Source organism: Diabrotica undecimpunctata, chromosome 9 (assembly GCF_040954645.1).
Source record: "Diabrotica undecimpunctata isolate CICGRU chromosome 9, icDiaUnde3, whole genome shotgun sequence".
NCBI lineage: Eukaryota > Metazoa > Arthropoda > Insecta > Coleoptera > Chrysomelidae > Diabrotica > Diabrotica undecimpunctata.
In genome coordinates, this window is record NC_092811.1 from 26233068 (window position 1) to 26256590 (window position 23523).

Genomic DNA, 23523 nt, shown 5'->3' on the forward strand with positions numbered 1-23523 from the left:
CATCTACACACAAACATTTGCTAACGTTTGACAACACATGTTTGGCATAGTTTGTCAAAAACAAGAACTCGAGAATTTGAGTAAGTTTGCAAACATTTGTCATCGTTCTGTCTTGTTTGTACAAAATGGCTCCGAGAAGAGAAGTTATATGTGTGACTAGTTTTATAATCACGTTTAAGTTATTAAAAAACGAGAATATAAAAAAAGAAGAAATCGTAGATTTTGGATGTCAAATTTTTTAAAAAGGAGAAGTTCAATAGAACTTCTAAATGATTCGTCCACACTATTTCTGTTGCTATTTCACACCAGGCGTCGAATTTTTTAAATTGGTTGTAGTATAGCTTATGACTGGCATTCCATATTTCTGGTTTTATTTTGTAAAATTCAATTAATTCTAAACATTTCTCATTATCCCATTCAATTTTTTTGTAAAAAACAAATAAGTCTCGACTAATCGCTCACCGAAAACAAACTATTCCTTTCTACTATGACAAATTATAAAACACACCAAACACACACGAACAACGAATCCCTTTGAAGTACCGACAGCCGACGGAACCGTGCCAAACAATTGCAAACGTTTGCAATTGTTTGGGAGCGTTCTAAAATCTGTCTACACCAACCATATAAAATTGTTTGCTAACAGTTGCAATCATTTGCAAACATTTTGCGCGCTTGGTGAAAACGCACCTTTATCTACAGTACACTGTTTGGAATACAATTTTTTTTAATTAAATTGTACAGCTTTGTGTTTCTTAAAAAGTTTAGTACATTTTCATAGTTGCTGAAACTACTTTCTTGAAAATAAATTTATTTTTCACCAAAAGTTTAATATAAAATTTGTTCCAACCTTTACCGAAATTACATTTTGATTTTATTTTACTTAATCAGGCTATTTCAGCTGAATACAACTTGATCATGTTAAACACATTCTACAAAATACTTTAAAGGAAAAAAACTCTCGATCAGTATATATTAATGGTTATGAACATGGGCTTTTAACAAAACATGGTCCACAAACTTCAAGTGACTCTATGATGTTATGAAACAGAGAATGCTCAACATTAAGCTCAGCGATCGCAAATCCAACGAAGAAATAAGAAGACGAACAAAAGTTACAGATGCAATCCAAAAGACTACAATGTTAAAGTAGTTCTGGTCAGAACACCTAGAAAAAACGGAAGACAACTGTTGAACGAAGCGAATTGTTAAATGGCGACCAAGAACAAATAAGAGAAGTAGAGGCAGATCTCAAACAGAAATGAATGGAAACACCTAAGGGAGGTAGGTGCTATTTCATCCAACGATGAATAGAATAGCTGTTGAAGATAAAGAAGCTACATTGATTGCAAGAAAAATTACATTTATTTTTGGCGTTTCAATTTCCACTCCAGAAATCACCAGTTACCTAAAACTTCTGATATATCTAGGGACTAGCAAATAAAACATCAATATAGAAAAGAAGAATCTAGTGAGATTTTTATGTTTTAAAATTTTTTTCCGGTTTTTAAGTAGATAGCGATATTTTAAATAGACAGAAGCACAGAAAGCTGGAAAAAACTTGAGAAAAGAAAAGAAGTAATACAGAGCATAAAACCTGAAGACTGGGAAGAGTATTTCAAAGAACTGTTGGTAGAGAATAGAGTCGAATTTCAAGAACATAGAAATCGAAACCAAGATAGAATTTCAATAGTCGGCTCGCCAATAATATTAACAACAGAGGAAATTAAACATGTATGTAAACAGCTGAAGAGGAACAAAGCACCCGGACCAGGGGATATACCCGTAGAAATGTTTAAGTACGGAACGAACAAATTGTACGAATGTCTTTGACAACTATTTCAAGAATGCATTAACACAAACGAAATCCTTACGGAATGGAAGATATCATACTTCAGTACTATACATAAAAACGGTGATAAAAATAATTGTGAAAATTACCGAGGAATAGCTGTACCGGATCTATGCGTCGAATATATGGAATGGTTTTAAAGAACCGAATCGAGAGAGAATACTTAGATTATGAAGAAGAAGAACAAGCAGGATTTCGTACGGGTCGATCCACTATTGACCACATTTTCTCCTTAACCCAGATAATAGAAAAAAAGATGGCACGGAATCAAGAGATTCATATGTTGTTCGTCGACCTACGGAAAGCCTACGACAGCGTTCCACTGAAGAAGCTGTGGCAATCAATGGAAAGCACGAATATTAATATAGAGTTAATAAAAGCCGTAAAAGTGCTATACAATCAATCAATAACAAAAATAAAAGCAGGAACACAAATAACAACAGGATTTATAACATCAAAAGGATTAAAGCAAAGATGTTGTCTGTCCCCCACTTTATTTAAAATATACCTCGAAAGTGCTTTAAAAAGATGGAAACAAAAATGCAGAACAATGGGGATACCGCTCAACAGCACTATGGTATATACGCTTAACTTTGCAGACGATCAAGTAATAATGATGGCTCAAGATTATGACGATTTAAACTATATGGCACGAAAATTAATTGAAGAGTATGATATATGGGGTCTAGAAGTAAATAAAAAGAAAACCAAATATCTGTGCATTGGAGTAGAACAAAAAGATCTCATATTAGACGATAACACCACGATAAAACACTGCTGCGACTACAAATATCTAGGTATCACTATTTCACAAGATGGAACATTAGACAAAGCCATAAGAGAGAGAAATACGTCAAGGAGAAAAGCCATCACAATGTTAAACAGCATTTTACGTGACCAATCCATCAGCAAAGAAAATAAAAAGAGGATATATGAGACTATAATAAAAAGTATCACTTTATACAGCTGTGAGGTATAGCCACTGAAAAAAAAACACTGGCAACGCTGAAAGCGACGGAAAAGGGGTTTTGGGAGAAGAGCCGCAGGAAGATCTAGAAGAGGAAGGATTACCAACGAACGCATTAGAAAAATAATGGGAATCAAACGAACAATCACAGATGACCTAAGAACAAAACAACTTATCTGGTTCGGACACATACAAAGAATGGATGAATAACTAATACCAAAAAAATATTAAAATGGCATCCAGAAAGAAAGAGAAAACGAGGTAGACCGAGAAAAAGTTGGAGCGAAGGAATAAATAAAGAACTGAGAGAGAGGGCCATAGAAGAAGACCTATGGAACAACCGGACTAAGTGGCGATTGGAAGTCGGAAAACGGCGGAGAACGTTATAAACTGACAAGTAGTAGTAGTAAATAGATACCGTACTGTTTTTAACTCCCCACTTATTTTTCACCAAAGTTGATTCGACGTTTATACGTCGAAAGTCAAATAATTACTATAATAAACTATAACAAATTGTTAATTTTCTACCTATTTTTTAAAACTTATAAGCCAGTTTTCCTTTGTCTTCTAAATTGAACTTGTCGAGCGCACAACATTTAAATTTCATAAAACTCTTTGTGTAAGGATTTCGCACACTTTGTCTCTCAGACAGCTTTAGTAACATCACTTTGCTTGATTTCCCACGGGGCAGAGATTATTCAGTACGAAAACAAGCTGAAGTAGGTTTTTGCTATTTAAGCACTCGTTTTATGTTGACCTAAAAAGATTTTTTTGTGTAATTTTTAACTGTAAACGTACTGTAGGATGCTTTTGTGGACACGGAATTGTAATTTTTAATTGGGAATTATGTTTATTACTTCACTTTTTTTGTAAGAATTATGCAAAGGGATTTGAAGGGAAAATGAAAATGTAGACAGTAGGTCAATTTCAAGTTGTTGAATAGAGATACACAGATGATATTATTTCTCATTCATATGGTTTTTCTATTATTGGATTTTGGTTTCCAGTGCAACGTTTTTTTTTTATATCTGCATCACAATCTTCCTATAGCGTACATATTTAATTGTGGAACTAACGCCCGGTTCCACCAACGTGATCTAAGTAAAATCTTCGTAAGTTTTGCTTCATCAAAAAAATTTCTTAGCTGAAATTTGCGTTCCACCATACAAGTTTTTATTTAACTTAATCAAGAAAAAACTTAAATTATTAAAGATACCAAATTCGCAAAATTGTCAAAAATGTTTAACCTTTAGACTTGTTATTAACAAAGAAACAACAAAAAAGAAGAAAAATTTGTGTCATTTTTGATGCTGTCTTTAATTTCATTTCAATATTTATTGTAAATGGTGATCCTCCTTATGTATTTGAATATTCTGTTGCTAATTAATAATAGTAAATAATAATTTAAATGGGGAATGGAATGGAGACATACGTGATCATTCTTTATTTTATTTTTTTTTTTTAAGAAAAAATGTCTGAATTAAACGTTCTTAAATTCCAAATAATAAAAATGGAGATTTAAAAACAAAAAATTCAAATGAAAATTTGAGGGAAGAAACTGAAGAATAAATTGTACACTCTTCCGTGGACTTCCAAATAATACGAATGGTTGATGTTTGACACCAATATAATTTTTCAATGGTCCTGACGTCGCGAGTATCAACTGCTTTATCCCTGAATATTGTAATTAACTTATCACGTACTGTATATCAAATGTATTTCATAATCAATAAAAACGTCAAACACATCTTTATGTTGATCTCGGCATTCTGTAGCAAACTATTTACTGCAAAAAGTACTTCTTCAGTTCCTAATCCATCTCTAAACCCATACTGCGTTTCATCTTGTTCTTCGTCATAGTTATTCCTTATTCTTCTGTAGATGATACGTAGGAATGTTTATAAAGTCTATAGTCACTACAGTGTTTTGGATGTTGTTTTTTTTTAAGTTATGAATTCAGACCTCAACCAGTCCTTTGGGATGTCATCAGTTGAGTATACATGATTTAAAAGCTTGAAACCAATATTCTAATGCTTTGCGTGCTATAACATGTAGTACTTCTATCTATCAAGGTCCGAATTTCTTCTTCATGTATCATCATTTTTCCTGTAAAATCTACAATTATTGTATGAGGAGTTTTCTTATGATACAAACCAGCTAATTCTCGACTTTTTTTTAAACATATTTAATGTTTGTATTCTAACTCTTCCATTTAAATGCATTTATCCTCCACTCACTTTACTTTTGCGATCTTTATTTTTTGTTTTAGTAATTTCTGTTTTTTCTTAAATTCCTCCCTGTTGTTTCTCTGTCGTCTTATATGCTTCATTCAATTCAAGAATTTCGTTGGTGATCCATTGTTTTCCTTTGATTCTTTTTAATATGTTTTTCTAATATTTGTAAAATATTATCTTTTAAACATTTTCCATATTTCTACACATATATCATCCATTAAAACAGTCAAAATTCAATTATAATAGCTCCTTTATTTTATTACTTATATTTTTCTAAATGTTCACACCTACACTATCCAAGGTCTATCTTGTATTCTTAATTAAATTGTCCTAATTGACCCCCGGGTGGGAAGAGTGTAATTCCTGTTAAATCCTTATTCTAAAATAATATAATTAATGCTTCTGGCTGCGTGGGAATTCTCCCCAATGCAAAAAAAAAAACAAACAATACATTGACCAAAATCTCTCTGTTGTTCCAGTTTATCCCACGTTAAATTTCATTAATAAAAAATAACTAGCAAGTGGAAATTGCCTCTGACGTATTTCAATTGAATTATGAAAGGTTTTTAAAACTTCAATTATCCTTTATCTTTGTTCGCGTGGAAAGATAAAACGCTTTTCCATTAAAAAACTTTTCAGGATTACTTGAAAAATAGACACGATGTAACTGTGACCTTTACAAGTTGAGACCCTTCGAGGTAATTTTCCTGAACTTGTTATCAGTAAGATGCAATTACGTACTTAAACTTTAATAGGTTCTTCGAAACTAAATCGAATTACTTTATTGTAAAAATATATTTCTAATATTAACTTTCTTAGATTTGTAGGGTATAGTTCACAATTGCTTTTACATTAACCTTTTGAAACGTTCACTTTTGTCACAAGTCATCAAATTAAATATTCACAGAAAAAGACAAGGATAGAAAAGGAAAAAGACAGTTAAGATTTGATTTCACGTATATTGCGTCTGTGTATCCGCTTATACGTATTTCGCCCTAAAAGGGCTCTTCAGAACGGTATTCACAGTCGCTCTGAACGTGAAAATAAATATTTTAGGAAGCAAGTCTAACATGGCTTCGTATGGACGCAAAAAGCGACATTTGATATTAAAATCCGTAAACTAATTTTCGAAACCAAAATTTGGTTTCTAGTACTCGTACAGAGTATATCGGAATAAAAGGAAAAAGACAGTTAAGCTTTGATTTCACGTATAGTGCATCTGTGTATCCGCTCATACGTATTTCGCCCTAAAATAAATATTAACACTTTGGCTGCCACCATGGTATGTAAAAAAATGATTCCTCTAGCCATTATGTTTCTTGTGCACAATTCGATATAAATTATAAATACTTTTAAGTTTTGGTCATATTATTCAGTAAACCGTACGTATTTTTGCATATTTTTAAGAGAAAATACATGCTAATGGCCGCGTGAAGCCAATGCGGCTGCTTATTGTTTTAACGGTACAAGGTCGAATAATCAGACATGTACACAAAATGGGAGGGATAACTATATACTTCGATAGTTGCAATGAATTTGTCAGTACTAAATATATGCTTATCAGTACAATATCGTTTGTTTACTGTATCGGGTGAAAATGACCTACGAGAAGGAGCTAAACCGATTAGAAGCTTTATGGCAGGTAATAAATTCACAATATTGTATAAGTGGGAAAAGTATTCTAATATTGTTGTATTATAGGAGGTCCTCTCTGATGAAGATGAGCAGGACATATTTGAAGATGATTGTTCTTCTGCTGAATATATTCCCTATAGCAGTGGTGAATCATAAGACGAAGAAATTTCTACAAAAAAAAAGTCTAAAAATTGCCGCTTCAGAACCTCTAAATTTGGACAGAAATGAATTAGAAATCGAAGACGAGAATGTGGGGGACACATTGATGGAAACAATTGAATATGTACTACAAAATAATACTACAGATAGTGGCAATGATGGCAGCAAACAAAATAAAAATAAGGGGCCTGATGGAGATCTGGTTTGGGATATTGTGACAGGTCAAAATTTGAAACAATTTGTTTTTACAGAGCCAACGAGCGGTATTGATATTCAGTTATATGGGAATTATTACAACAAAACCCCATATGATTTTTACACTTTATTCTTCTAGAATGAAATTATAAATTTAATAGTCATTGAAACTAATAGATATGCTTCCCAATGTAAAGAGAAGGAAAACGCACCAAAAGCAAGAATTTAAAATTGTCATAATACAGATGTAGGTGAGATGAAAGGACGCACTATTTATACCAACAAATACTACACCAGTATTTCTTTACCTCATTCATTATTAGAAAAAGAAACTCAACTGGTGGGAACACTGAGAGCTCATCGAAAATATAATCCAAAAGATATTATACAAAAGCAACTCAACAAAGGTAAGGCAGTAGTTGCTGAAAGTAATACTGGAATAGTAATTCAAAAATGGAAGGGCAAACGTGATGTTTTGACATTGAGCACAAGATATACTTCAGAGCTTCTACAAGTTACCTCTGGGCGCATGCAAACGGAAAAACCGTCCACCGTTGTTGATTACAATAACCATAAAGCTTTTATTGACCAATCTGATCAGATGAAAGCTTAAGCTACGTCTTTAAACGAGGCGTGAAGTGGTATAGGAAATTAGCTGTCGAACTTCTTATTGGAACATAATTAGTCAATGCTTTTATACTACATCAGCAAGTTACGAATGAGAAGATGACCATTATTAGATTTAAGGAAATTTTCACGTTGGAATTACTTTAAATACAAAATACGGAGCATTACCGTCGTAATGAACCTCCATTGCCGCAGCATGAGACGCAGATGTGTTGAATGCTATAAAAATTTGAGTGGAGCTGGTGGTCGAACAGAAGCCCAAAAAAATTCGCCATTCAAAGAATTAAGATGCGATATTTGTCAAAAAAGTTATTGCTTATCTTGTTTCTTTGCAGTTCATTAGTGTACTAAATAAATGTATTTTTTTTTTCGCTTAAATTTATTGTATTTTTTAATATTAATATTCTTTTTTATCTTTGTAGTACAATTCTTAATAAATAAACAATAAAATGTGTGTTTTTTTGCATAAGTTTTTATTTCTATAAATAATAATATGCGTAACAAACCTGTTTTATTTTTATATTGTTTTACAGCCATGCGAAGCCACATGTTACTCTGAATTATAGAGGCCAAATGCATTTTCTTGTTCTTACAGCCATTGTATACATATTCCATAAGCATTTCACGGCGTTAAATAGTATATGCGGCTTCACACCGCAGTAACGTACCCACCTGTTTTCATTTAGCCCTGATCTAATCTTTAACTTAAACGAAACAAGTGTAGCAACAGGCCTACCCCATCCCAAAATTGTAGCACCAAACTGTAAGAAGCAAATAAGTCTAGTATCGTGGGCCGAAAGAGGTGAACTTGTAACAGTTGTCGGTAACACCGATTTACATATTTCCCACGGTAAGAAATATCGAAGACTATTTATATGAGGCACCGTCTTTAAGTGTAGTATTTGGAAATAATTCTGGGTGGATGACTAAAGACCTTTTTATTAAAACTCTGGGCACGTTGACAACCACACAAAATGCGATAAGGAAAATAAAATATTATTGCTGCTGGACAACCATGAATCGCACACTAGTCTAGACGCAATACTTTATGCGCGAGATCATGGAATAGTAATGCTCCGCATACTTCCCATAAACTCCAACCACTTGATGTGGGAGTTTATGGGCCTTTTAAGAGTAAATGCCCTGTTTCCTTAAATGAGTGGATGATAAATAATCCGGGGAAAACTGTTGCTGTTAAAAATATCCCAAAAATTACAAAACAACCATTTTAGAGGCTTTTCCCTTAAAAATATTATAAGCTCCTTTGAAAAACCAGGAATATGGCCCCTTAATTCACAAGTATTTAGTAACGCAGATTTTGATGAAACTAAGATATATAAGAATGAATCAAGACGTGAAAATATCTCAAATCAAGATGCAGATTTTGAAACAAATAATCAACCATCTACTTCAAAAAGTGTCGGCGTAGTCCTTGATGACTGTACAAGATAATAATGAAAAGTCGGGGATCGAGGGCGACGAAACAGTTCCGGGCAAAATTCTAAATCCTGAATATGTACGACCTTTCCCAATAGTTAAAAAACGTCAAGATAAAAAAAGAAAAATAAAAGCAAACCAAGGAAATTCTAGAATTTATACAGAAACCCCTGAAGAACAGCGATTGGAAGAAATAGAAAATGAAAAAAAATTAAAGGAAGAGTGAAATTAAAAAAAGAGGACAGTAATCTAAGAAAGAAGCAAAAATTCTTAACCAATAGGAATGAACAAGCAAAGAAAGCAAAAATCCAAAAAATTTAAAAAAAAGTTCTGATGACAGCTCTAGCAGTGAATCGGAAGTGAGTATTTTTTGTGACGACTCGGATGACAATGAAAGTCTTGCATCTTTTGAATCCACCGAGGAACTCATAAAAGAACTTTTTATATTAGTAAAATTTGAACTGAAAACAACAGTGGTTTATTATGTTATAAATGTAGTTGAAAAAATATCTGATTCTGAATATTTTGTCAAATATATGCGGCGCAGGGGAGATTCTAATAAATTTCATTTTCCTCAAATAGAGGATACAGAAACCTGCGAAAAATCAAGTATTCATGCCAGACTTACCAAATTCTCTAAATCTCGAAGAGATTCGACGGTGACATTTCACTACAACTTTGAAGGAATTACGGTTAACCTTCCGCTACCGGAGGGGGGCTCAGATTGTACCCCAAATTCGATTTTTCATGAATAATTTTTAAAAATGTTGGAATTTTGTTTAACTGTTCTAGTTACTTCTTCATTGGGATGTGTAAAAGCATATCCAACCATTTGTTTTCAATTTGACATATTTTACCTATGAAAAGTGCAGCACTGTGCTTGGGGTACAAGTTGTACCCCCTCCGTCAACCGCGGTACAGTTCATTGCGGTCGACGCCACTGACTAAACCAGACGTTTTGCGCACGGCACCAAACCTGTTGTTTGCAATAACACACAAATCAGTTCTGTGGATGACTTAGTGCTAACATACCGTTTTAGTTTATCCGTTTGTGATTACACGATTTACCGATATGTCGAAAAAAATAAAGTTAGACCTTCGGAAAGAACAGGATCGTGAAACTGCAGTGCAGTAGTTAGAGGAAAGTGATGATGATTACCTTTCTGAAAGAGATAGTTTATCGGATAATTCAGAATTAGATGATAATTTAGAAGTAGCAGAATATGAGCCTGAAATTCTGCAGGTAATTTTTATTTTTGTTTTATGTACGATATTTCTATCTTGAGTTTATTATATTTCAGCCATCTGAGAGTGACAGTAATGATTCTGATAAACCAGTTTTGGGGGCAGTAGATTCCACATTTATTTCCAAGAATGGTACAGTTTGGAAAAATCGTCCTTTACGACAAACTAGATGTCGCACAAAAAACTTACTCGAAAAACCAGGGCTTACAGAAAAATCTAAAAATGTCGCTAAAATTAGTGATTGCTTTAAATTATTTGTAGATGAGAAAATTGTAGAGATCATCGTCAAATGTACAAACCAGAAAGCGGAGAAATACTTTCAGGATTGGAATGGGAAAAATCCTAATAAAACAAGAACCTGGTTGCCCACTGATTCAGTGGAAATTTATGCGGTCTTGGGACTCTTGATTACGGCGGGTGCGCTAAAAGCCAATAGGGAATCAGTGCACTTTTTGTGGTGTCGAAACCCTTTGTACAGTCGATCTATTTTTCCGGCTGCCATGTCACGCGACCGATTTCTAGATTTAATTTCACTTATGCGATTCGATGATTTGAACACTAGAGAAGAACGTAGAAGTTCTGACAAACTAGCAGCTTTTAGGGAAGTGTTTACAAAGTTTGTACAACACTGTAAAGAAAGTTTTAAGTGCCACTCTCATCTAACTGTTGATGAACACCTTGTAAGTTTTAGAGGTAAGTGTCCATTTAGAGTCTACATTAAATCAAAACCAGCCAAGTATGGCATCAAAATATGGGCTCTAGTTGATGCAACAATCACCTATGCTGCTAACCTTCAGATTTATACTGTTTATACTAAAGTCCTCAGTTTTTGCCTTCACTGAGGAAATAACACTGGCGTCTTACGTTCCTAAAAAGAATAAGGCAGTAATTTTATTGAGTACAGAACATAACGACGATAAAATTAGCGGAGAAGAGACGGACTATAAGCCAGACATAATATTGCATTACAATTCTACAAAAGGTGCCGTAGATACTATGGATAAGATGGTAAATGAATATTCTTGTAAAAGAGCCTCTAAGAGATGGCCATTTGTTTTGTTTCAAAATCTTCTAGACATTGCAGGTCTGAATGCATACGTACTGTGGACGACAAAGAATTCCATTCGTGCGTATGAAGCTTCTCACAGACGCAGAGAATTTTTACTAAACCTGGGTCAAGAACTTATAAAGCCCCATGTCGATAGGCGACTACAAAGTCCACAAAAATTCCATAAGCGAATTATAAACGCGATGTACGAATTACGCCCACCGCCACTAAGGGAGAATCGCGAAAACGACGCCACCATCTTGAAATCCTCAGGTCGATGTTTACTTTGTCCACGCAAGAAGGACCGCAAAAGCAGAAAAACGTGCAATTCTTGTAAATTCTTTGTTTGTGCTGAACATCAAACAACCACAACAATTCAAACAATAATATGTACAAAATGTAAAGCTAATCAAAAAAACGATAATTAATTTTTTCAAGACACCATATATTTTTTTACTGTTACTTATATTCAATAAAAAATACTTGCATTTGTTTTAATTATGTTTTAACTAAAATTATTGCATTATGTTAACATTTAATCTATAAAAATGCATGGGGTACATAATGTACCCCCTCCGTCAACTACAAAACAACTTGACCCTTCGGTAGCGAAAGGTTAAGTAAATATCTTTGTTAGTTATTAGTTAATAATGTTTTTTAGTTCATTAGTTCTTTTTTGATGTATCAATTTCCTTACTTTTCCATATTTTGTACGTTCAAAACAATGTTTAATAACGTTTCTTTTAATAAACTGTTTAACTTACTTGTAACGATGCCGTTTCTATATACCTTATAACATTGCGGCCCAAAGTGCCCCTTGGCCTGGCTGATTGTACCCCCACTGGGAGCACAATCAGCCAGAGTGTAAGATATATTTTATTTATTTATTAACAAAAAACTAAAATATATTCAACAAAACTGTTTTACTTTTTAAATGGACAAAACTATAAATTTTACTTTTTTATTTGCAAATGAAATATAATGAAACATTTTTTGTATTTTTTTGCCTAAAAACAATTATGGGACCGAATGTGCCCCACTCTCCCCTATTACAAAAAATTTCTACAAATTTCTTATTGATTTTCCACAAATTTCCCTTCAATTAGATTTTTTCTGTTGAAGACTTAGCAATTATAGTAGCATAGAACTTACTTTTGTTAACATTTTCCAGTACCTCATAACCTTTGTATTTTTCAGTTGCAACAACATGTACCATAGTTTCGGCCTTAACACTGAATCAAGGTACTACAAAACCTCGCCATACCAAATTCAGCGGGTCGACGACAGAGGGCGTCGGACCACTAGTCACTCCCGTTTCTAGCAGTGCTTCAAAAGACGACTCCGGAGTAGCGTATTACAGACTTTTCAACAGCAAAACTGGAGCTACTTGTATTTTACTGAAGACTGATGCTGTAGTAGAGGTAAGTTCGTTATTTTATTATACCAAAAATAAATGGCACGCACAATAATATTGTTCAGATAAGTCATATAGTATTTTTCCAATTTATTATCTACAGTACGGTAGTTAACTTTAATAAATACAAGCAAGCAATCGTTTAACCCAGCATGAGAGACTTGCACACCCCGTAAGTATGACACTATGGTAATACAATTCGTTGGAGCGAGCAGGATTAACTCGTGTTAACAGGAACCACTCCACCCAATGCTCCAGTTGATCCACTTCCTCCCGATAGTACTCTGATGCGCTACAGAGGCTCTACTATCAGTAAAGTGCTTGTGATGTGGGAGTCCCAGGTACAAGGCGTCCCAAACGAAATCCTACCCCGAACAATGCAGCCAGCGTAAGGCGCTCTATTCCCGCTATCTCTAGTGCCTTATCATCGATCTGTATTGCTTGCTCGGCCATCAAGTCCCCGCTCTGGGCTAGCTCAGTTCGGTGACTCGGCGCTAGAGGATGTGGGCTTCTCTTGCCCGTTTTTGTGGGTTTTGTTAGTATTTTTTGTTAATTCTTTAAAGACTTAACTAGAAGACCAGAACACAAACAAAATGGACTAGTTAATGAAAAGGGAGATACAGTAATGGATACAGAAATCAAATTGATGGCATGGGCAAACTATATAGAACAGCTGTTTAACGATAAACGAGACAAAATAGATAACGAATATTTCGTTGAAGAGACTGGACCAGAAATAACAGAAAGTGAAGTAAAACACACAAATAAAGAAATGAAAACTGGGAAAGCTGTAGGACCAGACGAAATACCCACAGAAATATTGCAACTTATCTCCGACTGCACTATACATGTTATTGTCGAATTATTTAATATCATATACAGAACAGGTACAGTCGGAAAAATTAAAGATTACAGTCATTAAAGTTATTAATGACTGTATAACGGTGTTAAAACCAGCAGATGATATAACAAGACTATTATCTAGTGAGAATTATCCTACAGTGTCCTTATTAATATCAATAATTCGAGGAATACAGTTTGCGCTACAAAATACTACGACTGTAACAAATGTTGGAGATTCTCTTAAATTAAAATTGTTACAAACAGTCCTCCAACGTTTGGGTAGTTTTGACTCGAGTAAAACTATTACCAAAGCTACATTTCTTGACCCAAGGTTTAAAAAAATTGCATTCGGCAAAGAAGAGAACGCCAATAATGCAGAAAAGTGACCGACGAAATGAAATTAATTCTAAGTAAAAAAACAGAGTCGACTGCTTCGCCTCAGTTTGAAAACAAACTCAGAGCAGATAAATCAACCCTCTACAGAAAACCTGAATATATGGTCACATTTTGACGGAAATGTATCAGAAAAGCAACATTTTTCAAATTCCACTACCACTTTCATCATTATGATTAGGCATTATTTAGAATTGTCATTACTAGAAAGGAACAAAAGCCCTTTAGAATTTTGGACAAAACATCAAATACTTTTACCAGAATTGTATGAGTTGACAGTGAAATATTTGTGTATTCCTAGAACTTCTGTACCGTCTGAAAGAGTCTTTTCAAAAGCAGGACAATTATCAAACTTAAGAAGAAGTAGACTTTCCCCTAAAAATTTGGATCAAATAATTGTTTTTTAAATTCTCACTGTTAATTAATTTTTATATTTTTCGTCTCGATTCCACCGAAATACTTTTTTTTAATTTGACAGTATGAAAATTATTGTGTACGAAGTTTAATTTGAATGTCTCCTTCTAAACTTCTAGAACATATATCACCCGTCCCTTCTCTCACACAGTAAGTTAAGAGATGTTTGACAACTGTTTCAAAAGTATTAAATTCAGCTTAGAACATTGCTGTTGTAAAAAGGAAGGCAGTTGAGCAAGCAATGAAAGATAAACAAAAAAAGAAAAAGAAACAAGATCAACTGAGAAAAAAAATTTAATCAAAAAGAAGTTTCTCGAGCCAAAAAAGTAACCATCTGGCAAAGTGACACAGTTTGAAAGTTCAGACTCAGAAAGCTAGGATTCTGCAGATCTAGTCCAAGATGACGGTATGTCAGTAGAAGAATGGGATGAAGATGAATGTGTGGGATGTGGAGAGGCTTACAATGAAACTACAAAAAAAAGAAGACTGGTTAAAGTGTGTACAGTATTCTCCGTGGTTTCATGAAGGTTGCTCTAGATTTGAAGTAAAATGTGACTTTTGCGGCACCAGAGAAATAATGTCACAAAAAGGGAATATTCCCATTAATAGGAAGATTGTGGTCAAGAAAGCAAAAGAATATACTTGATTGTTTTTTTATTTGGTTATTGTAACATTTATTATTATGTAAAATATACATATTTTTTACTTTATACTTGGTTTGTAGTCATATTGATCCTACTTTTTACCCCTGGTCCATCTCTCCCAGACACGTCCCGGTGAGATGGACCATGCAAAGTTTTGAAAAAAATGCAATGTAGCCTTTACTAATAATATTCAATTAGAAAGTAAACTGTGTCACTCAAAGTAAACTGTGTCATCTAACATCAACCACACATAAATGCTGTACAAGAACTATATAGAGACTCAAAGGCACAGATAAAAACAGGAAAATATCCAACGGAAGAATTCCTGGTTACAAAAGGCTTGCGACAGTGATGCTGTATCTCACCAACCTTATTCAAGATATATATTGCAGCGGGATTGGAAAGATGGAAAAGAAAGGTGCATATGATGGGTATAGAGCTTAGCAATGAATGTATATATAAACTCCAGTTTGCTGATGACCAGGTAGTGCTAGCGACCGACAGGGAAGACATGCAGTACATGCTTAGAAAACTGATAGAAGAATATAACGACTGGGGAATGAATGCCAATACAACAAAAACCAAATATCTTTGTATTGGAAACGAGTCAGATAACATAGATCTCGAAAACGGACAACATATTTCCTGCTGTCAGAGCTATGACTACTTGGGTGTTGCCTTTGACAATACAGGAACTGATACACGGGAAATAGAAAAACTCACTCAAAGAATCACTCAAGCAAAGAAAGTCTTAGGATGTCTCAATGGTATACTGTAGAGTAAAGAGATAATGAAAGGAAGAAAATTTAATATATATGAGACCATGATTAAAACTACTCTTCTTTATGGATCTTCTCAAGATATAGAGAAGAAACAATTAAGGTGGTATGGGCATGTTCAACGGATGCCAGCAACAATACTCCCCAAAAAAGTAGTAGAATGGCAACCGATAGGTCGACGGAAAAGAGGAAGACCTAGATTAGAATGGCAACACGGCGTAAACAAGTCCAGTTAACAACAAACGACTGCGAAGATAGGAAGAGATGGTGTTTAGGTATCGGACAACGTCGAAAGACGTTCTAAACCAATGTATATATATATATTTACACAAACAAAAAAGAAGGAACATAATGAATTATTGGATGTAATCTACAACTACGCTTGATCCAAAAACTATTGCTGTTACTGTAATTTTAAGTCAAAGTTAGATGTATCATTTTGATACATTGCGACAGCTTTTATACAAGAGTAAGTTGCGAACGACGGAAGGTTAAAGAAAATGATAAAAAGACAATTTGAACCTGTATATATATTACTTGATGGTATTTATTATTAATTTATTCAGCTTATTTTTAACTACCTTTATGAATTATCAACTTTATTATTCCAGGTGCAGTTTAAATTACACGATTTGGATGAAAAGGCGGACTCTTTCATCCCTGAAAAAGCCCTCATAGAAGGAGACTGTACGGACGAGGATGCTGGTTTTATGCGGATTTCTTGGACTGGATATAGTTTAGTCATTAACTTTGCAAAGGTAAGTGTTCTGCTACTCTTTTTAAACATATGGATTTGGTACGGAATCAGCAATCTTTAGAATGCAAACCTTTGTCCAGGATTGTTTATATCAAAGAAGGGATGTCTGTGTTTCGTAGATAATGAATTTAATAAAGTAAAATAATACTGATACTATATTCTAAAAAGTTAAGAAAGGATGTTAAATATTGTTCGGAAGCTATTTTCGTGTGGCATCTTAAAACAATTAGGGTAAGTCCGGGAGAGATGGTTCGTCGGGTGAGATGACTCGGTCGAATATATCACAGTTTTATCCTATTTGGAGCAGTTGCATTGCGTTATTTGATGCGTGCGTATGGTATTAGGAATACTCTGTTGTTTCCGTGTTTTTTCCAAGGTTGAAAGGTAAGATATTTAGAAATTCTTATTTACATCTTCTTAAAACCCTTAACTGGTATGGCAGGGTCAAATTTGACCCTATTGGAAATTCTTTTGTAATTTTCGGAAAAACTAGGCGATATGGCAACATACCATTTGAGGTATTCTTTCAAGGCGTGCAACTGCTTCAGTTCCGCTATCAGTCGCCCGCAAGCAATTAGTGGCTCCACGTGAATATTGTGAATTGGGTCAGATTTGACCCTGCCATACCGTTAAAGGATAATTTCTCGTTTTCGGGTAAGAAGCACAATACTGTTATTTTTCCAGAAAAAAATACAATTTTGTTTGTTCTTTCAATTTAGAGTTGTGATCGAAGTATAATATGTCGAACGTGCGTGACAAAAGGGCGCCTTTGACACAAAAGGAAATTGAACATATTGCTGAAACTTTATGGGATACCGACAACGACCTTTCCGATGCAGAGACGATTGTTAGTGATCACGATACGGATAGTGACTACAATGCTGATAGTGAGAGTGAAGATGAAGCTGTTGATGGCAGTGATAGGCACTCTGTCGAAGAAGTTAGCTTATCTGTTGAAAGTGAAATTGTTGGGGATGAAAGTGGCTATTTCTACGGAAAAAATAGAAAAAAGTGGGCGAAAACGCCACCTGCGTCTAGCCGTACTCGCGTCACCAACATAGTGTCGCATATTCCTGGCCTTTCGGGACCATGTCGGACCAATAAGCCAACTACACCCTTGCAGGCGCTCAGTTTTTTTCTCGATGGATACATTATAAATGAAGTTATCGCAAGAACGAATGAGAAAATAACTGAACTGCAGGCAACCTATGGCGATCAGGCCTTGTCATGTCAGTTTATTAATCATGTCGATGAAGTAGAAATGCGAGCATTTCTCGGTCTTCTCTATCTAGCTGGAGTGTTCAAGTCGAGTCACGAGGACATAAATTCGCTTTTTGCAACAGATGGAACAGGTCGTGACATTTTTCGTGCAACAATGACTCTAAAGAGATTCAGTTTCCTGCTAACAGCCTTAAGATTTGACAATCCAGCCACTAGACGACAACGTATTGAAGACGGAGATAAACTTGCTGCAATTTCAAATTTGTTTTACAGATTTATTGGAAACTGTAAGATAAACTATTCTTGTGGGGAATACGTAACCGTGGACGAAATGTTGGTTGGATTTCGGGGAAAGTGTAGGTTCCGTATGTTTATAAAAAGCAAGCCTGTGAAATACGGACTAAAAATATTGTGTTTGTGTGACGCTCGTACACATTATTTGATCAATGCTTTTGTATATACGGGCAAAGATGAAAATAGGGCAAATCCAAAGAAGCTATCTATTCCAACCCAAACTGTGCTAACTTTGATTGAACCAATAGCAAATTCGAACCGTAATATTACAGGGGACAATTGGTTCACGTCACTAGAGCTGGTTGAAGAATTGCAACGCCAAAACTTGACATACGTAGGTACTATTAGACGGAATAAAAGGGAGTTACCTAAAGAGTTCCTAGCTAGTAAGCAACGTGAACCACTTTCCTCGCTTTTTGGATTTACTAAGGATATAACAATTGCGTCATACGTTCCAAAAAGAAATCGCTCAGTTTGCATGATGTCTACAATGCACCATAATAACATGGTCGAAGAAGGAGCAAAGAAATTACCAGACATCATCTCCTTTTATAACCTAACGAAAGTTGGCGTTGATGTACTGGACCAAATTTGTGCCAATTACAAAGTAGGAAGACGTACTCGGCGTTGGCCTCTAACTTTGTGGTACCGAATGATGGACATCTCCGCCGCAAATGCAGGCATAATTTATAATGCTGCTAATCCAAATAATGAGATGGTTCGTAACCGTTTCCTTATTGATTTAGGGAGAGAAATGATCAACGAACACTTAGTTCGAAGAAGTCAAATGAAAAACATTCCTCGGGAATTGAAGGTAACCATAAGGCGAATCAGCAATATCCCAGATGAGGCCCCACGAAGCATAGATAACCCTCAACGTCGACAACCTAAGCGTGCCAGATGCTTCTTATGCCCTTACAGTGACAACAAACATCCAATTGTATGTGACGAGTGTAGCAGGCATATTTGCAAAGACCATTGCAAAACGTCCAACATGTGTACAAATTGCTCCGAACAATAAAATACTGCGCAAAATGTAGTTGTCAGAATTTTTGTTTATTATGTTTTTTCATGTTTTTAAGTATTTTTCCCTAGGTTTAGGTTTGTTTTGATTAAAACAATTCCGTTTAAAATTATTTTTAATTTTTTCTCTATTTTTTTTTACAGATAAGAAAAGCCATGTTAATTTTTATAAGTTTAGCCAGAAGTAGGCCAGATATTATTAAAAAGTATATGTAAACATTATTATTTATAATAAAAAGGATTTATATTCGATCTGAATGAAAATTTTTCTGTTTTCTATTTGCTGCATGCAAAAAAAGGCACAGGGTCAAATCTGACCCCGCCATACTTTAAGTGTAATTTTAAATCACCATACCAGTTAAGGGTTAAAACTTTTTTCGGTAATCGTCAAAACTATTGTGCACTTATTTTCGTCTGTATTTTATCGAAGTCACGTTTTGATGGCATGTTGTTTGTATCGTTGAGGTTATGTAGGCATAGTTGCCAGTCCTTTCAAACGTTTCCAACACACGGAAGTTAAGTGGGCCATCTCACCCTGACAATTCGGGTTAGTTGGCTCGCAAATGTTAGGGAGCTATGGCCTAGCTCTTTAGTTACTTATATAACGATATTTTTAATAGATAAATTTATTTTCAGCCAAACCAACGAAGTATAACAGAAAAGGAAATTGCCAACGTGGTTTATGGACTGAAAATAACCTCGAATCAGCCATACATGCCGTAAGAAGTAGACAAATGGGGGGTCAATGCACAAGGAAAAGAAACTTGCAGGTTTTGGCTGGTTACAATCATTCTTAAGAAGAAATCTTGACTTGAGTATAAGAAAATCGGAAGGCGTATCCTTAACAAGAAGTCGAGGCATGAACAAAAAGGATGTAAGCGATTACTTTCATCTGTTAGAGCAAGTTATTCTAGAAAATGAGTTGATGGAGAAGCCCGGGAGTTTATTTAACATGGACGAAACAGGACTCCAACTGAATAATAAACCTGCATTTATTGTAGCCCAAAAGGGATCTTAAAATCCAGTAGCATCAGTAACTTCTTCGGAGAAGGGGGAAACAATTACATGTATCACCTGTTGCGATGCTGAGGGCAACTTCCTCCCCCCGACCTGCATATTCAAAGGCAAAAATAAAAAGCAAGAATTCGAAGATGGCATGCCCCCAGGATCAAAGGTTTACATGAATGAAAAGTCCGCTTACATAAACAGATATATTATTAATTGTCACATCACTTTGTTCCTAGAAAGGCCCAGGAAAAGTCCTACTGGTTTTGAATGGTTATGCATGTCATTGCAACTTCGTCCAAATGTTGGAGTATGCAGACGAAAATGAGATCATTCTACTGTCAACACTCTCCTGGGGTCACTCTTGTCATATTGATAAAGTGTTTGCACAACAAAGAAAGTGTGTTCGTATTATTTCTGGGCTCTGTTATAGAGCAGACTGTAGAAACGCCTTTAGAGCTTTAAAAATTTTAACTTTACCTTGTGTATACATTATACAGTGTATGTTACACATTAAACAAAGTCTTAGCCAATACAATGCGCATGTAGATTTTCATACTTATCCCACCAGATTTAACAATAATCTTATACCAGAATTTGGGCCACTTGAGAGATCCAGAAATTGTTCAAGGTATTTAGCCATAAAATTCTACAACTTAGTGCCAGCTAGAATAAAAGCTCTTAATTTTGATCAGTTTAAGGCAAAAATTAAGAGTTACCTTATAGTGAATGCCTTTTTTACATATGAGGAGTTTTTTACTTCCGATTTTAATTTGTTGTAATTGTCAACAGTATAAGTTAAAACACTGTATCTATGTTTTACGTTTTATATTTACATTATGTATATATGTGTATATTGACTATATTGACATATATTTTTTTTCTTTGACTTGCAAAAAATACTTTTATATTCATTTATTACCAATAAACCATCGATCAGAATCAGATTCTAGTAGCTCTAGTTCGTCCTCCTCTTCTACATCAAGTGATAGTTCTAGCTCAAGCAGCAGTATATTCCAGGTTGCAACGGTTTCTTGTCGAATTCACACAATGTAAGCCAGGTAGCTGACACTCTACTTGCGGACTTTCAAGCAGTAAATACTCCACAGCAGCAAGCATTCAAGTACCAGACGTAAGTTGCAGACCCTCTAGCAGTAAACTTACAAGGATCAGGACCTGAAGTACCAGATACTCAACTAGCAGACACCCAACCAGCAGACACCAAAACTGCCAGTCCTAAAAAAAGAGAGAAAAAGCGAGTAGCAGTGTCAGAAAACTGGTTAAGTAACAAAGCCAAGAAACTAGGAAACTCTGGCCAAGCATATACCTCAAGATCTAAATCACAAAAACCTATTGTTGCCACGAGTATCAGACCTGCTTGTGGAGATAAATGCCGGCTAAAATTCTCTAATAAAATAGATGAAAATACCAGGAAAGATATTTTTTTAAAATATTGGGCCCTGGAAAATATAAATAGACAGAGGGATTTCATTCACAAATGCATGAAACCAGTCAAACCAGCGTACAGGTACAGCAGTGCAGAGAGGTCTAGACAACATAATATTGCATAACTATTTTCATATAAATAATAATGAGCAAGTTCACGTATGCAAATACTTTTTTATGCCTACGCTAGATATCAACAATCGAATTACAAGAATGGTCGTTGACAAAGCTGAAAAAGGGTTCCTGGAAGTAGACTTAAGAGGTAAACACAAAAACCATAAACAAGTGGATCCATCGATTAAAGACGGAGTTCGTGAGCATATTCGATTGATTCCTCGTATTGAGAGCCACTATCTGCGCAAGCAAACCAATAGGGAATACATCGATGGTGAAAAAAATTTAACTGATATATTTAATGACTATAAACACAATTGCCAGGAACACAATCTATTTAGAAGCAGGGCATACACAAAACGAAGGAGACAGCGTGCATGCTGTTATTGAAAATACCAAAAAACGGCAATATGAAATTAGAAAATTGGGATAAAGATAATGATGGAGAAAACCTAAAGATAAGCAAAATTAAAGAGTGCACTTTTTATCAGATATGCCTCATAAAATGAAGTTCAAATGACCATGCCGATGAGCTGAAAATATTAACTTTAAAAAAGACTAAAAGAAATACAATAAAAAACGATTATTCTAAAGAATTACTTCGACCGTATACAAGCTTGCTTCCAATAAATGAGAAAAAATTGAATGGTTTACTTGATTTATGTAAACCCAGAGGAAACAGTCTTTCTAGCATTCCTAAGGTTTACCATGAGTTTTATTTTTGCGTTAAAGCCGAGAATGAGACGAAAATACAAAAGGGACAGAATATTATAACTAGTGAAAATATGGAAGCAGAAAATGACAACACTGAAGAATATGAACAAGATTTTAATTTTCGTTATTCCGATTAGTTCTAGAAATGTTTTTTATCAACATTTATTAAACAGTAATGTTTTCTTTCAATAAATCTGTTACTAAATCTAGAGTAAGTGTTTTTTTCCTTAAATGCTTTGACGAAAACTATAATAAGTCTTCAAAATTTAGCAGAAGAAACAAGTTTTTTGTTATGTTTTATTTGTGAAATCCCTTAAAACCCTTTATATAATAATATATCAGAAATGACAGTGCTTAAGACGTATTTCTTCCAAAAATAACGCCATTTCTTAGAGCGAAATCTTTGCGAAAAATTTTCAAACGCGATTATCTCAGTTCAAACAAAAGTGAGTTACGATAGTTTTCATTGCATGGGTCGAATTGTACCTAGTCAAATTTAATTATTGGATTTAGAGCTTCAGTAGTACATTCTTTGTCATATATTAATGTCATATATTAATTACAGTTTAGGTTGCCAGTGATGTTATATTGGACAAATCGTACAGTGGCTGAAACAGCGGATCACACAACACAAAAGTGACTGCAACAGGAGAAATAAAACATGCGTTGGTGTCGAACATTTTATAAAAACTGACCAGCAGTTTGATTATGATAACGTGAAAATATTGGCATCAGTAAGCAATTACAAAAATATATTGTTTCTCGATATGTATCATATCAACCAAACTAAGAGTGTCATTAATAATAAAACAGACACTAGTAATCTTAGCAATATATATTGTATCATTTTAAATACTTTATAGTAACGTCAAAAATAACATATGTATACCTCTATATAATTTTATTTATTCTTTAATATCTAAGTAAAAAGAGTTAATGCATTTTAAAATTGGTATTAGTAATTATTTTATTGTAATTGTTTTAAAGTCCTGTGATGGGCTGGTTTGCATTTTAATAATTCTACTATGTGACTTTGTTATTTATTTGTAAGTTTGTGCTATGT

General features: G+C 34.5%; 1 protein-coding gene across 1 annotated transcript in view; it reads left to right on the forward strand.

Annotated features, from left to right (window-relative positions):
* LOC140449707 (lysosome-associated membrane glycoprotein 5) overlaps positions 1–23523 on the forward strand; it is a 39483-nt gene that overhangs the window by 10361 nt on the left and 5599 nt on the right. Inside the window, exons 2-3 of the mRNA XM_072543028.1 lie at positions 12597–12820; positions 16498–16644. Coding sequence (XP_072399129.1) covers positions 12597–12820; positions 16498–16644 — 371 coding nt within the window. The remainder of the gene's footprint in view (positions 1–12596; positions 12821–16497; positions 16645–23523) is intronic.